We start from the raw sequence: 13817 nt of genomic DNA on the forward strand, positions 1-13817 counted from the left end.
CAGAGAAGAGCAACCAAGAGGATTAGGGGACTGGAGGCTAAAACATATGAAGAACGGTTGCAGGAACTGGGTATGTCTAGTTGAATGAAAAGAAGGACTAGGGGAGACAGGATATCAGTCTTCCAATATCTCAGGGATTGCCACAAAGAAGAGGGAGTCAAACTATTCTCCAAGGCACCTGAGGGCAGGACAAGAAGCAATGGGTAGAAACCAGTGGTGGGTTTCAAATTTTTTTTAGAACCTCTTCCATAGGTGTGGCCTGCTTTGTGGGAGTGGCTTGCTGGTCATATGACCAGGTGGGAGTGGTTTGCCGGCCATGTGACTGGGTGGGAGTGGCTTGCCAGCCATGTGACTGGTTGGGCGTGGCCAACTTGTAAAACGTGGTGAAACTCACTTAACAACGCTCTTGCTTAGCAATCAAAATGTTGGCTCAGAAACTCTGGCATTTGAACCACGCAAGTCTTAAAGCTGTCAAGTTACAAGGCCCTTGCACCTCTAACACTTTAGAAAAAAAAAACCTCAGGGGGTGTTCAAAGTTGACAGCTTTAAGACTTGTGGACTTCAACTCCCAGAATTCCTCCTCCAGTCATGTTAGCTCAGAAACTCCAGCATTGAAGCACGCAAGTCTTAAAGCTGTCAAGTTACAAGACCCTGGCACCCCTAACACTTTAGAAAAAAAAACCCTCAGGGGGTGTTCAAAGTTGTCAGCTTTAAGACTTGTGGACTTCAACTCCCAGAATTCCTCCTCCAGTCATGTTAGCTCAGGAACTCTGGCATTGAAGCACACAAGTCTTAAAGCTGTCCAGTTACAAGACCTTTGCACCCCTAACCCTTTAGAAAAAAACAACCCAGGGGTGTTCAAACTTGACAGCTTTAAGACTTGTGGACTTCAACTCCCAGAATTCCTCCTCCAGTCATGTTAGCTCGGGAACTCTGGCATTGAAGCACGCAAGTCTTAAAGCTGTCAAGTTACAAGACCCTTGCACCCCTAACACTTTAGAAAAAAAAACCCTCAGGGGGTGTTCAAAGTTGACAGCTTTAAGACTTGTGGACTTCAACTCCCAGAATTCCTCCTCCAGTCATGTTAGCTCGGGAACTCTGGCATTGAAGCACGCAAGTCTTAAAGCTGTCAAGTTACAAGACCCTGGCACCCCTAACACTTTAGAAAAAAAAACCCTCAGGGGGTGTTCAAAGTTGACAGCTTTAAGACTTGTGGACTTCAACTCCCAGAATTCCTCCTCCAGTCATGTTAGCTCGGGAACTCTGGCATTGAAGCACGCAAGTCTTAAAGCTGTCAAGTTACAAGACCCTGGCACCCCTAACACTTTAGAAAAAAAAACCCTCAGGGGGTGTTCAAAGTTGACAGCTTTAAGACTTGTGGACTTCAACTCCCAGAATTCCTTCTCTCGCTCTTTATCTTGATGATGTGCGGACGGGCGGCAGGGGGGAAGCTGGAACCGGTTCTAAATGGATTTATGGAACCTCTTCTATAGAAGAGGTTAGAACTGGCAGGAACCCACCCCTGGTGGAAACTAATCAAGGAGAGAAGCAACTTAGAACTGAGGAGAAATTTCCTGACAGTGAGAACAATTAATCAGTGGAACAACTTGTCTCCAGAAGTTGTAAATGCTCCAACACTGGAAGTCTTTAAGAAGATGTTGGATAGCCATTTGTCTGAAGTGATGTAGGGTTTCTTGCCTAGGCAGGGGGTTGGACTAGAAGACCTCCAAGCTCCCCTCCAACTCTGTGATTCTATTTCTATCTCTAAATGGTAATTACCCCATTTCTTGGAAAAACTGGCTATTTAGGCCCAAAAGGCCAGTACATGGCAAGCTAACAAAGACCGAAGGATTATGCAGATTTAGAATATATTCGTGGGGTTTTTTTTGGCAAAGTTAAGATGGGCAGACTTCAACTCCCAGGATTCCCCAGCCCGCCTAAGGAATTCTGGGAGTTGAAGTCCACCCATCTTAAAGTGGTTGATAAGTCCCGTAATAGGCATTTGCAGAATGCAAAAAGTGGGAAGGCACCCAAATGTGTGTTTAGAAGAAAAGGAAGTGAGAAAGAATGTAACAATTAGATAGATAGATAGATAGATAGATAGATAGATAGATAGATAGATAGATAGATAGATAGATAGATAGATAGATAGAAATATAGATATAAATATAGATATAGATTAGATATAGATATAGATATAGATATAGATATAGATATAGATATAGATATAGATATAGATATAGATATAGATATAGATATAGATATAGATATAGATATAGATATAGATATAGATATAGATATAGATATAGATATAGATAGATATAGATATAATATTTTTATTTGTTTGCTTGTTTTAAACCTTTATTTAATTATTCTGGCTTTAGCTCCATGCATTGCACAGAAGTATCATGTGGTTTGGTTTTGACATCATCTGTAGTGGCTGGTAAATGATGGCTAGGATGGTCTGGCTTCTTTAACAAATCCTGATTAAATGGTGGTTTAAGGGGATAGGGGAGAATGTAGTACCTTTCAGCCCCTGCAGGGGGCGCCAGAAAGCCAAAAATACAGTTTCCTCTTTCCCAGCCCCATAAGGGGGGGGGGGGGAATAAGGAACATACCAGTATTGGAGAAAAGTAACAATATAGAGAATCTTTGGCTTATGAACGCAACTGGGCCCCAAATTTCCATTGTGGGGACCGTTGTTAAGTGAGTTTTGCCCCGTTTTATGACCTTTCTTGCCCCAGTTGCCGTCCTTCAACGTCAGAGGGTTGTTCAATGCACCCGGTTCAGGATTCCGGCAGCCACTCCTGCCAGTTTGCTCGGGGGGGGGGGGAGGGAGCGCACATGCGCAATACAATAGAAATTGTTCTGCACCTGTGCAGAAGCCAAAAACAAGATCAGGAGGAGAGCCAAGGTGGCGCAGTGGTTAAATGCAGCACTGCAGGCTACTGCTAGATCAGCAGTTCAGCGGTTCAAATCTCACCGGCTCAGGGTTGACTCAGCCTTCCATCCTTCCGAGGTGGGTAAAATGAGGACCCAGATTGTTGGGGGCAATATGCTGACTCTCTGTAAACCGCTTAGAGAGGGCTGAAAGCCCTATGAAACGGTATATAAGTCTACTGCTATTGCTATTGCTATTGGTGTGGGGCGTGGCCAGCCTGGATCACTGGAACCGGTTCCAGCAACCCAGGCCACCAAATCACAACCGGTTCTGCCAAACCGGTCCGAACCGGCTGGAATCCATCCCTGATTTGGCTTCCCTATCGACTTTGCTCGTCTCAAGGGTGTAGGAGGGGATCCCAGGATGCTGCAACCGTCATAAATGTGAGTCAACTTGTTTTGATCACGCGGCCACCGGTGTGTGTGGAACGGTCGTAAGTGTGAAAAGTCCCTTTTTCCTCAGCGCCAAGTCCGTTGCCAATCCACTAGAATTCTGTTGCGGCAATGGTTGTGTGAAAACTCTCCGTAATCCTTTTTTTTCCTTCCAGCGCCGGTGTAACTCAGATCAGTCACTCAATGAATGGTTGTAATTCAAGGACTGCCTTTATTTCAAACATAGGCCTTTTTTTAACCTTCTCAATCAGGGAGTTTGGAGGTCTTGTTTGGCCCTTCAAGAGCTGGGAACAACCTTGCCTGGACACTCTCTAGAAAAAATGGCGATTGGTTGGTGTGAAAAATAAGCAGGTGATATCTAAGCACTGGGTGTAGCTGGGATGAGGAATGTGGAGGAAGTGGGACTTTTGAGGTCCTCAAACTTTTTAAATGACGGGCCGATTCAGGGTCCCTCAGGCTGTTGAGGTGGGGGCTGGACCGGCTGGGTAGGTGTGGCTAGGTGGTCATGTGACTGGGTACAGAATAGAATAGACAATAGTATGGAATGGAATGGAATAGAATAGAATAGAACGGTTCAGTACAGAATAGTACAGAATAGAATAGACAATAGTACAGAATGGAATGGAATGGAATAGAATAGAACAGAACAGTTCGGTACAGAATAGAACAGAATAGAATAGACAATAGTACAGAATGGAATGGAATGGAATAGAACAGTTCGGTACAGAATAGAATAGAACAGTTCAGTACAGAATAGAATAGACAATGGAATGGAATGGAATGGAATAGAATAGAACAGAACAGAACAGTTCAGTTCAGTACAGAATAGTACAGAATAGAATAGACAATAGTACAGAATGGAATGGAATGGAATGGAATAGAACAGAATAGAACAGAAAAGTACAGAATAGAATAGAATAGAATAGAATAGAATAGAATAGAATAGAACAGTTCAGTACAGAATAGTACAGAATAGAATAGACAATAGTACAGAATGGAATGGAACAGTTCAGTACAGAATAGTACAGAATAGAATAGACAATAGTACAGAATGGAATGGAATGGAATGGAATAGAACAGAACAGTTCGGTACAGAATAGAATAGAACAGTTCAGTACAGAATAGAATAGACAATGGTATGGAATGGAATGGAATAGAATAGAATAGAACAGAACAGTTCAGTTCAGTACAGAATAGTACAGAATAGAATAGACAATAGTACAGAATGGAATGGAATGGAATGGAACAGAATAGAACAGAAAAGTACAGAATAGAATAGAATAGAATAGAATAGAATAGAATAGAATAGAATAGAATAGAACAGAACAGAACAGTTCAGTACAGAATAGTACAGAATAGAATAGACAATAGTACAGAATGGAATGGAATGGAACGGAATAGAACAGAAAAGTACAGAATAGAATAGAATAGAATAGAACAGTTCAGTACAGAATAGTACAGAATAGAATAGACAATAGTACAGAATGGAATGGAATGGAACAGAATAGAACAGAAAAGTACAGAATAGAATAGAATAGAACAGTTCAGTACAGAATAGTACAGAATAGAATAGACAATAGTACAGAATGGAATGGAATGGAATGGAACAGAATAGAACAGAAAAGTACAGAATAGAATAGAATAGAATAGAATAGAATAGAATAGAATAGGACTAATAGACAATAGTACAGAATAGAATATAATAGAACAGAACAGTACATAATAGAATAGAATTAAATATGTGTATTGAAAAAGAATTATAAATACCATCAACCTAAAAGGGAGCTTGCTCAGAAGCTGAAATACAGCAAGCAAATGAGATGGAGAGTGTGAAGCGGAGGAGAGAGGCAAAGGAAGAAGAGAGGGATAGGAGAGAGGGCAAGGGGGCGGGGAAGAGGAGGAGAGAAATGAGGAGTGGAAAGGGGAAGAGAAGGAGAGAGGAAGGGAAAGTGGAGAAGAGAAGGACGACAAAGGGAAGAAAGGAAGTAGGGAGGGGGAGGAGAGAGGGGGAAGAAAGGGATGGATAAGGTACAAATATGGAGAATGGAGAGCAGAAGAGCCAATAATTGTCCTTGGGAGTTGTTAATAAGATGAATCAATGTTAAAACATTTAATAATACAATACGATGTTGGCTATGCAATAATATACATGTGATTATATGTCTCTCTGTCTTTCTCTCTGTGTGTCTCTGTCTGTCTGTCTCTCTGTCTTTCTGTGTGTGTGTCTGTCTGTCTGTCTGTCTGTCTCTGTCCCTCTCTATCTCTCTGTTTGTGTCTCTGTCTCTCTCTCTCATATTTTAACTCCCAGAATTAAACTCCAAGTTTCTTTCCGCGTGCAAAGCACAATAACTACACAACACGTTATTGTAGCCTGCTATGGATTCATATTAACACCTAAGGAGTGGCTGCAGTATTATTATTCATCCCTTTTATTACTTGATACTTCCCCATTCTATTGGCGGTACACTTTAGTATTATTATTCTATTCTGTTGTTTTACCGGAGACCAATTCCTTGTGTGTGTCAAACCACACTTGGACAAATAAATAAAATATAATTATATATAATATAATTATTATAATATAATCACCCATTTTAAAAGCAGCCAAGGTTGGAAAAACATTGTTCTACCCTAACCCCAGTCCCATCGCTTACAAATAAATAAAATATAATTCCTCAGCCAGTCTTATGTTTCTCAATCATGGCAGCTTTCTGATAGGTGGACTTCAACTCCCAGAATTCCCCATCCGGCCTTGTGTTTCGCAACTATGGCAGCTATCGACAGGCGGACTTCAACTCCCAGAATTCCCCATCCAACCCTGTGTTTCTTAACCATGGCAGCTTTCTGACAGAGGGACTTCAACTCCCAGAATTCCCCATTCGTCCTTGTGTTTCTCAACCATGGCAGCTTTCTGATAAGGGGACTTCAACTCCCAGCATTCCTCAGCCAGCCTTACATTTCTCAATAATGGCCGCTTTCTGATCAGCGGACTTCAACTCCCAGCATTCCCTAGCCAGCCGTGCTGGCTAAGGAATCCTGGGAGTTGAAGTCCATCCATTTTAAAAGCCGCTAAGTTGGAACAACGTTGTTCTTAACCTAACCCGAGTCCCATCGCTTACAAATAAATAAAATATAATCCCTCAGCCAATCATGTGTTTCTCAACCATGGCAGCTAGCTGATAGGTGGATTTCAACTCCCAGAATTCCCCATTCGGCCTTGTGTTTCTCAACCATGGCAGCTTTCTAATAGGTGGACTTCAACTCCCAGAATTCCCCATTCGGCTTTGTGTTTCTCAACCATGGCAGCTTTCTAATAGGTGGACTTCAACTCCCAGAATTCCCCATTCGGCCTTGTGTTTCTCAACCATGGCAGCTTTCTAATAGGTGGACTTCAACTCCCAGAATTCCCCATTCGGCCTTGTGTTTCTCAACCATGGCAGCTTTCTGATAGGTGAACTTCAACTCCCAGAATTCCCCATCCGGCCTTGTGTTTCGCAACTATGGCAGCTATCGACAGGCGGACTTCAACTCCCAGAATTCCCCATCCGGCCTTGTGTTTCTCAACCATGGCAGCTTTCTGACAGGGGGACTACAACTCCCAGAATTCCCCATTCGGCCCTGTGTTTCTCAACCATGGCCGCTTTCTGATAGGGGGACTTCAACTCCCAGCATTCCTCAGCCAGCCTCACATTTCTCAATAATGGCCGCTTTCTGATCAGCGGACTTCAACTCCCAGCATTCCCTAGCCAGCCGTGCTGGCTAAGGAATCCTGGGAGTTGAAGTCCACCCATTTTAAAAGCCGCTAAGTTGGAACAACGTTGTTCTTAACCTAACCCGAGTCCCGTCTCTCTAAAAAAAAAAAAACACCGCAGCACAAGACGTTGTTATTTTCATCTCGGCTTCCACAGCACCGTGACAGCTGGCGTGCGCCAATCGTTGCCAAGGCGGCACGGAGCCCAAACGAAACGACAGTTTCTCAATCGGGGATGACTCATCCCGATGGGGACTTGGGCTGCCCCCAAGGGACAGGCACTTAGCTCGATGAGATGATGTTTCATCACCCAAAAAGAATAATAATAATTTTTTTTTTTTTTAAAAAAAGAAGAACCCAGCCAGGAAGCGATCCAGATGGCGCGCGGCGTTTAATTTATTACATCCAAAACAAAACAGGGAGGAAACCTTCCCCTCTTCAAAAAAAAAACCGTAAGAAAGGAAAATGAAGAAGAGACAAGGGCACCAATTCCAGCTGAAGTTCCACCACCACCCCTTAAAATATTTCTCGACCCCCCCAAAAAATATATATATATATAAGGCAGCAACGAAAAATACTTCCCAAAAATATGGGATGAGAGACAGGAAGTGGGGCGCCAGCTCTCTTAAGGGTGGCCCCATCCTTCTCCAGCCCATCGGGAGGCACTGGAGGTGGATATTGGGGTGTGAGGACCCCAGACCCTGCAAGAAGCTGGGGAAAGGAGTGTGTGTATTGGGGAGGGGTCGACACCCCCCCTCCCAACAGGTCCAGCTCCGACCGATGGGAGCAGGCGAACTCTATCTAGTGGCTAAGACCCAGTGGAGTCCATAATTGGCGATATTCCATCTGTGATGGCTCAATTCTGGGGCGTGGCCAGCTTCTCTGTGCCGCACATGGGCTCCAGCTGTTCTTTGGTCTCTTTGCTGAGGTCGTTCTCCGACTCTTCGGCGTCCATCTTGGGGTACACGACCACGCAGAGCTTCTGCCCCACCCGAGTGATCCCATCTGGAAGGACAAAAGCGACGGGTTAAAGAGAACGGCGGGGGGTGGCCGGTGTGCGCTGAGCGGGGTGCTTTTCTTGCCGACGTCTCGTGACCCAACTAGGGAACAACATCAGTGGTTGGTGGAGTGAAGGGAGAAGGAGGAGGAAGAGGAGTGTGGCGTCCTTGGTAGTCTCTGAATTGGTGGTTTCCTTGCAAGGGTTTCATTACCAAGCAAGAGAACACCATCAATGCTAGAAGGGTTTGTGGCGTGAAGTGGAGGAGGAGGAGGAGGAGGAGGAGGAGGAGGAGGAGGAGGAGGAGGAGGAGGAGGAGGAGGAGGAGGAGGAGGAGGACGAGGATGAGGAGGACGAGGAGGAGGACGAGGACGAGGAGGACGAGGAGGAGGTGAGAAGGAGGACGAGGAGGACGAGGAGGACGAGGAGGAGGACGAGGAGGAGGAGGAGGACGAGGAGGAGGAGGACGAGGAGGACGAGGACGAGGACGAGGACGAGGACGAGGAGGACGAGGAGGAATGTAGAGACCTCCCAGTTCAACCCTGAGCTACAAATATTCTCTTCTAGAGCAAAAAGCCCCCATCTTCGGCCTATCCCAGCCCTCCCTGCCTTGTGGGGGGGGACGACGACAACACTCACCGACCATGCTGTTGAAAGACGGGGGCTTGTTCTTCCAATGGACGCCCAGGAAGTAGACGGGTACTCCCGTCAACATGATGGCTAGGCCGATGCCACAGACCAAGGGTTCCGAATACAAGCTGAAGACCAAGAGGAAGGCCCAGAAGAGCAGGTAGATGATGGGGAAGAACAGACTCACCTGCGGCGGGGGGGGGAAAGAAATGGGTTGGACCTAGACCGTAACATCATCATCTTTTAACGACCCCATCATCCCTTGTGGGAGTAGAGTCTGGGCAACTGAATGGAGCTAGCAGAATATTTACTGGCTGGATGCCTTTCCCTGTCGCCAATCTGGAGTTTTGTTCAGCAGATATAGTCACATTGTGCCCAGAGAGAGAAATATCTGCCTCTACCTAAGATTGAACTCCCAGCCTCCTGATTGTGGGGAGATATCTATCTATTTCTGGTATGTCCAAATATGGGAGGGAGCATACTGCTTCCCTTTTCTGTCTTTCAGATCACCCTAGGAGCCATCCGGGCAAAAAGCCATTTTTTTAAAATGTTGCCTTTGTTACATTTGTGTTGCATTTGTGCTGATAAATAAATAAAGGGGGACTAGTATAGATCTATTTCAAGATATTTAGCTCTCATCAGCTAGCCATACCCTTACTGGGAATTGAACCTGGGCTGTATTACATATCAGGCAGTTGATAAAGGAGGAGAGCCTGTGGCTTAGTGGCTAATACAACTGCCTGATATGTAATACAGCCCAGGTTCAATTCCCAGTAAGGGTAGGGCTAGCTGATGAGAGCTAAATAGCTTGAAATAGATCTATACTAGTCTCCCTTTATTTATTTATCAGCACAAATGCAACACACACGCACACACACACACACAAACACACAAACACACTTTAACATTCCCAAACTAAACCTCAGAGTTTAGTTTTGCGGTCTGCTTTTCTATAACCTAGCATTGCCCGGGTATTTATTTATTGGGGGGGGGGAAGTGTCCGGACCGAACGTAATTTCTAATGTTGGATTTTTCCCCTTCCCAGAGGGAGCCCCCTATTGGAGTACTGTGAAGCCATTACCAGGGCAACTCCACTGCGCTGTACAGTAGAAACCATTTTACAGCAGTACAGTAGAATTCATTTTAAAGCTTTTTCGAAAACTTGGAAGACTAAACCGCTGGGCCCTGTGACCGACCCCGATTGGATCTTGCAAAATAGCCGGAGTTGAAACAGAGAAATTGACTGCACTCAAAGTGGAGACATTGACTATGTTCAACAAGGGGAAATGGCCACATTCGAAGCAGAGAATGTGACTGGACTGGAAGCGGAGAAATTGATCACACTTGAAAGGAAGAAATTGACCACAGTAGCAGCACTGAAATTGACCGTACCCAGGTGCCCAGAGGAAAGAAATTAGGTACAAAAATGAAGAGCGGTCGAGCGATCAAAAACAGAGTCGTGTCTCGGGAGGGTTCTTACCTTAATCGGACGAGGCCGATGGGGTTCGCGCCAGCGGAGCACTACCTGCCCCGCCACTGTCACTCCGTAGAAGAGGTAGTTGATGAAACCGACATAATTGATCAGCGTATATATGTCACTTGTGACCAGCATAAGCAAGGTGGACAGGCACTGCCAGAGACAACATAAAGGAAATCAGTCGATGGGTTTAAACGACTGACAGAAGTGGACAATTCTCCCACAACAGCCAACCACATCAGTGTTTGTCAACCTTGGCTTGAAGAGGGATGGACTTCAATTCCCAGAATCCCCCAGTCAGCTCGATAAGCTGCAAGGGGTTGCTGCTGTGACGACGTAGGACGGATAGGGAAGAAGCCAACCGCCAGTGATTGATCAGATGAGGAGACTCCCAAACTCATTGGTAGCTTCACATTGCAAGGAATAAGGACATACATTCAATTTTGCAGCTATTCAGATTGTTGGCCAAGCAGGTACAAAAACAGCCTGAGAAATTATTAAAACCTGGGAAACAGAACCCTTGACAGTCAGCGGGAGTGCTGATTTACCACCCGCTTATCAAGTACTTAGGAAGTTTGCTGGCTGGCGAATTCTGGGAGTTGAAGTCCACCCCTCTTCAAGCCTCCAAGGTAGACAAACACCACATGTTCTCATTGGATCCCGCCCGCGTGGGATCTCCCCAGATCTCCCCGCCTGCTCTGACTGAGGCTTCCCGAGAGCATGAAGCAAACTCCTTGTCCCGACCAAAACCCCTTTTATTTATTTACTGTGAATTCGGCTCATTCACATCCAGCAAAGCCTTTCGAGGGAGGATTTACAGTCACCGACCTTATCTGGCTTGTAGAGCTGATAGGTCGATACCTGCGAAACTCGGCACGGAGTCTCAGAGAGTCACGAACCAATGAAGCAAACTAATTGTCTCCTCCAAACTCCACTCCCCTTTCGCTCCCCTTTTATTTCCTCTGGGAGGGGCCATTCACCGTCCACCTGTGGCCTTACTCCCAAGTCGACCCCTGTTCTTTAGCTGCTCCCTTCGTCTGGCAACTCTACGCATGCGCACACTGGGAACAGGCTCCAGCTGTTCATCTGCCTCATTGATATCTGAATCCAAAGGTAGCTGATAATTGGCATACGGCTCTGGCCCCCTCTCTGCCTCCGACACAGAGCCCTCAACAGAGCCTTCCCCAGACTCCAGGACTGGCCCCACAACCTTCTCACTGTCCGAATCTGCTGGCGGGCCACCACACCACCTTTATTTCTCTACCGATGACTCACGGTGAAAAGTAAAGCAGGTATCGGAGTGCACCTTCGGATGTGAATCATGGCCAAGACACTGGGGAGATGCCCTTCGCGGGCGCCAGCGAAAAACAGCCTGGGGAGGAAGGAAAAATAATATTGCGAAAGCAAACAATAGCAAGTGGAGGCAGATACGATTTGGCGTGGTTTATAATCAGCCCCGAAGACGTTCCGTGTTTTGAACACAGCTCATTCATGCCCTTCTTTGTTTGCAATAATTTAAAGGCAACTGCCTTCCCGAGACAGCTTGCGAAGATAAAAATTACCCAAGCAGCCAGCATCCACCATTAAGGCATCGCCCCAGGGTGCTAAAATCAGAGATCCCATCCTCTTTCGTAACGCCGCTCTGAGCAATTAAATCTCATTCGGGGAAAGAAGAAGGAATACAGATCGTCCTCCACTTCTGATGGCCATCGGGACGGGAATTTTGCTCCAAAAGCAGTGCAGTCATTAAGCAGGTCAGCAGGTTAGAATAGAATTAGAATTAGAATTATAAGAATAGGAATTGGAATTGGAATTGGAATTGGAATTGGAATAGGAATAGGAATTGGAATTGGAATAGGAATTGGAATTGGAATTGGAATAGGAATAGGAATTGGAATAGGAATTGGAATTGGAATTGGAATTAGAATATAATTAAAATAGGAATAAGAATAGGAATAGGAATAAGAATAAGAATAAGAATAGAATTAGGATAGGATAGGAATAAGAATAGGAATAGGAATAGGAATTGGAATAAGAATAAGAATTAGAATTAGAATAGAATTAGAATTAGAATTATAAGAATAGGAATAGGAATAGGAATAGGAATTGGAATAGGAATAAGAATTAGAATAGAATTAAAATAGGAATAAGAATAGGAATAGGAATAGAAATAAGAATAAGAATAGAATTAGGGTAGGATAGGAATAAGAATAGGAATTGGAATAGGAATAAGAATAAGAATTAGAATTAGAATAGAATTAAAATAGGAATAAGAATAGGAATAAGAATAAGAATAAGAATAGAATTAGGATAGGATAGGAATAAGAATAGGAATAGGAATTGGAATAGGAATAAGAATTAGAATTAGAATTAGAATAGGAATAAGAATAAGAATAGAATTAGAATAGGATAGGAATAAGAATTGGAATAGGAATAAGAATTAGAATAGAATTAGAATAGAATTAAAATAGGAATAAGAATAGGAATAAGAATAGGAATAAGAATAGGAATAAGAATAAAAATAGAATTAGAATAGGATAGGAATAAGAATAAGAATAGGAATTGGAATAGGAATAAGAATTAGAATAAGAATTAGAATAAGAATTAGAATAAGAATTAGAATAAGAATTAGAATAAGAATTAGAATAAGAATTAAAATTAGAATTAGAATTAGAATAGAATAACAGTGTTGGAAGGGACCTTGGAGGTCTTCTAGTCCAACCCCCTGCTTAGGCAGGAAATCCTACACCACTTCAGACAAATGGCTATCCAACATCTTCTTTAAAACGTCCAGTGTTGGAGCATTCACAACTTCTAGAGGCAAGCTGTTCCACTGATTAATTGTTCTGTCAGGAAATGTCTCCTTATTTCTAAGTTGCTTCTCTCCTTGATTAGTTTCCACCCATTGTTCTACCCTCAGGTGCCTTGGCGAATAGTTTGACTCCCTCTTCTTTGTGGCAACCCCTGAGATATTAGAAGACTCCTATCATGTCTCCCCTGGTCCTTCTTTTCATTAAACTAGACATCCCCAGTTCCTGCAACCGTTCTTCCCATGTTTTAGCCTCCAGTCCCCTAATCCTCTTTGTTGCTCTTCTCTGCACTCTTTCTAGAGTCTCCACATCTTTTCTACATCGTGGCAACCAAAACTGAATGCCGTATTCCTAGTGTGGCCTTACCAAGGGATTGTAAAGTGGTATTAACACTTCACGTGATCTTGATTCTATCCCTCTGTTGATGCAGCCTAGAACTGTGTTGGCTTTTTTGGCAGCTGCTGCCCACGGCTGGCTCCTATTTCAATGGTTGTCCACTAGGACTCCAAGATCCCTCTCACAGTGACTGCTATTAAGCCTGGTTTCCCCCAGCCTGTGTGTGTCCTTTTGGTTTTTCTTGCCCAAGTGTAAGACTTGACTTTTCTCTACATTGGATTTCATTTTGTTAGAGATGAGGGCCCAGGGTTCGAGTCTGGGAAGATCCATCTGGATCTTGAGGCTATCATCTAGGGCAGCGATGGTGAACCTTTTTTTGGCTCGCGTGCCATAAGGGCGGAGCGCCAGGGGGGGTCGCGCGCGGGCGTGCTGCACCCATAATGCACTGCGAAACACACACACCCCCAGTGCATGTGCACACAT

At 44.4% G+C, this 13817-nt stretch overlaps 1 protein-coding gene across 1 annotated transcript in view; it reads right to left on the reverse strand.

Moving 5' to 3' along the window:
- Positions 1-7451: 7451 nt before the first annotated feature.
- Positions 7452-13817, reverse strand: part of SLC7A8 (solute carrier family 7 member 8) — a gene marked incomplete at its 5' end in the record, with an annotated part of 39172 nt that continues 32806 nt past the window's right edge. Inside the window, 4 exon segments of the mRNA XM_087714222.1 lie at positions 7452-8089; positions 8721-8898; positions 10192-10341; positions 11464-11560. Coding sequence (XP_087570348.1) covers positions 7941-8089; positions 8721-8898; positions 10192-10341; positions 11464-11560 — 574 coding nt within the window.

Source organism: Thamnophis sirtalis, unplaced genomic scaffold, assembly GCF_051295495.1.
Source record: "Thamnophis sirtalis isolate CommonGarterSnake01/CBP01778 unplaced genomic scaffold, rThaSir2_p1.2 scaffold_4, whole genome shotgun sequence".
Classification (NCBI taxonomy): domain Eukaryota; kingdom Metazoa; phylum Chordata; class Lepidosauria; order Squamata; family Natricidae; genus Thamnophis; species Thamnophis sirtalis.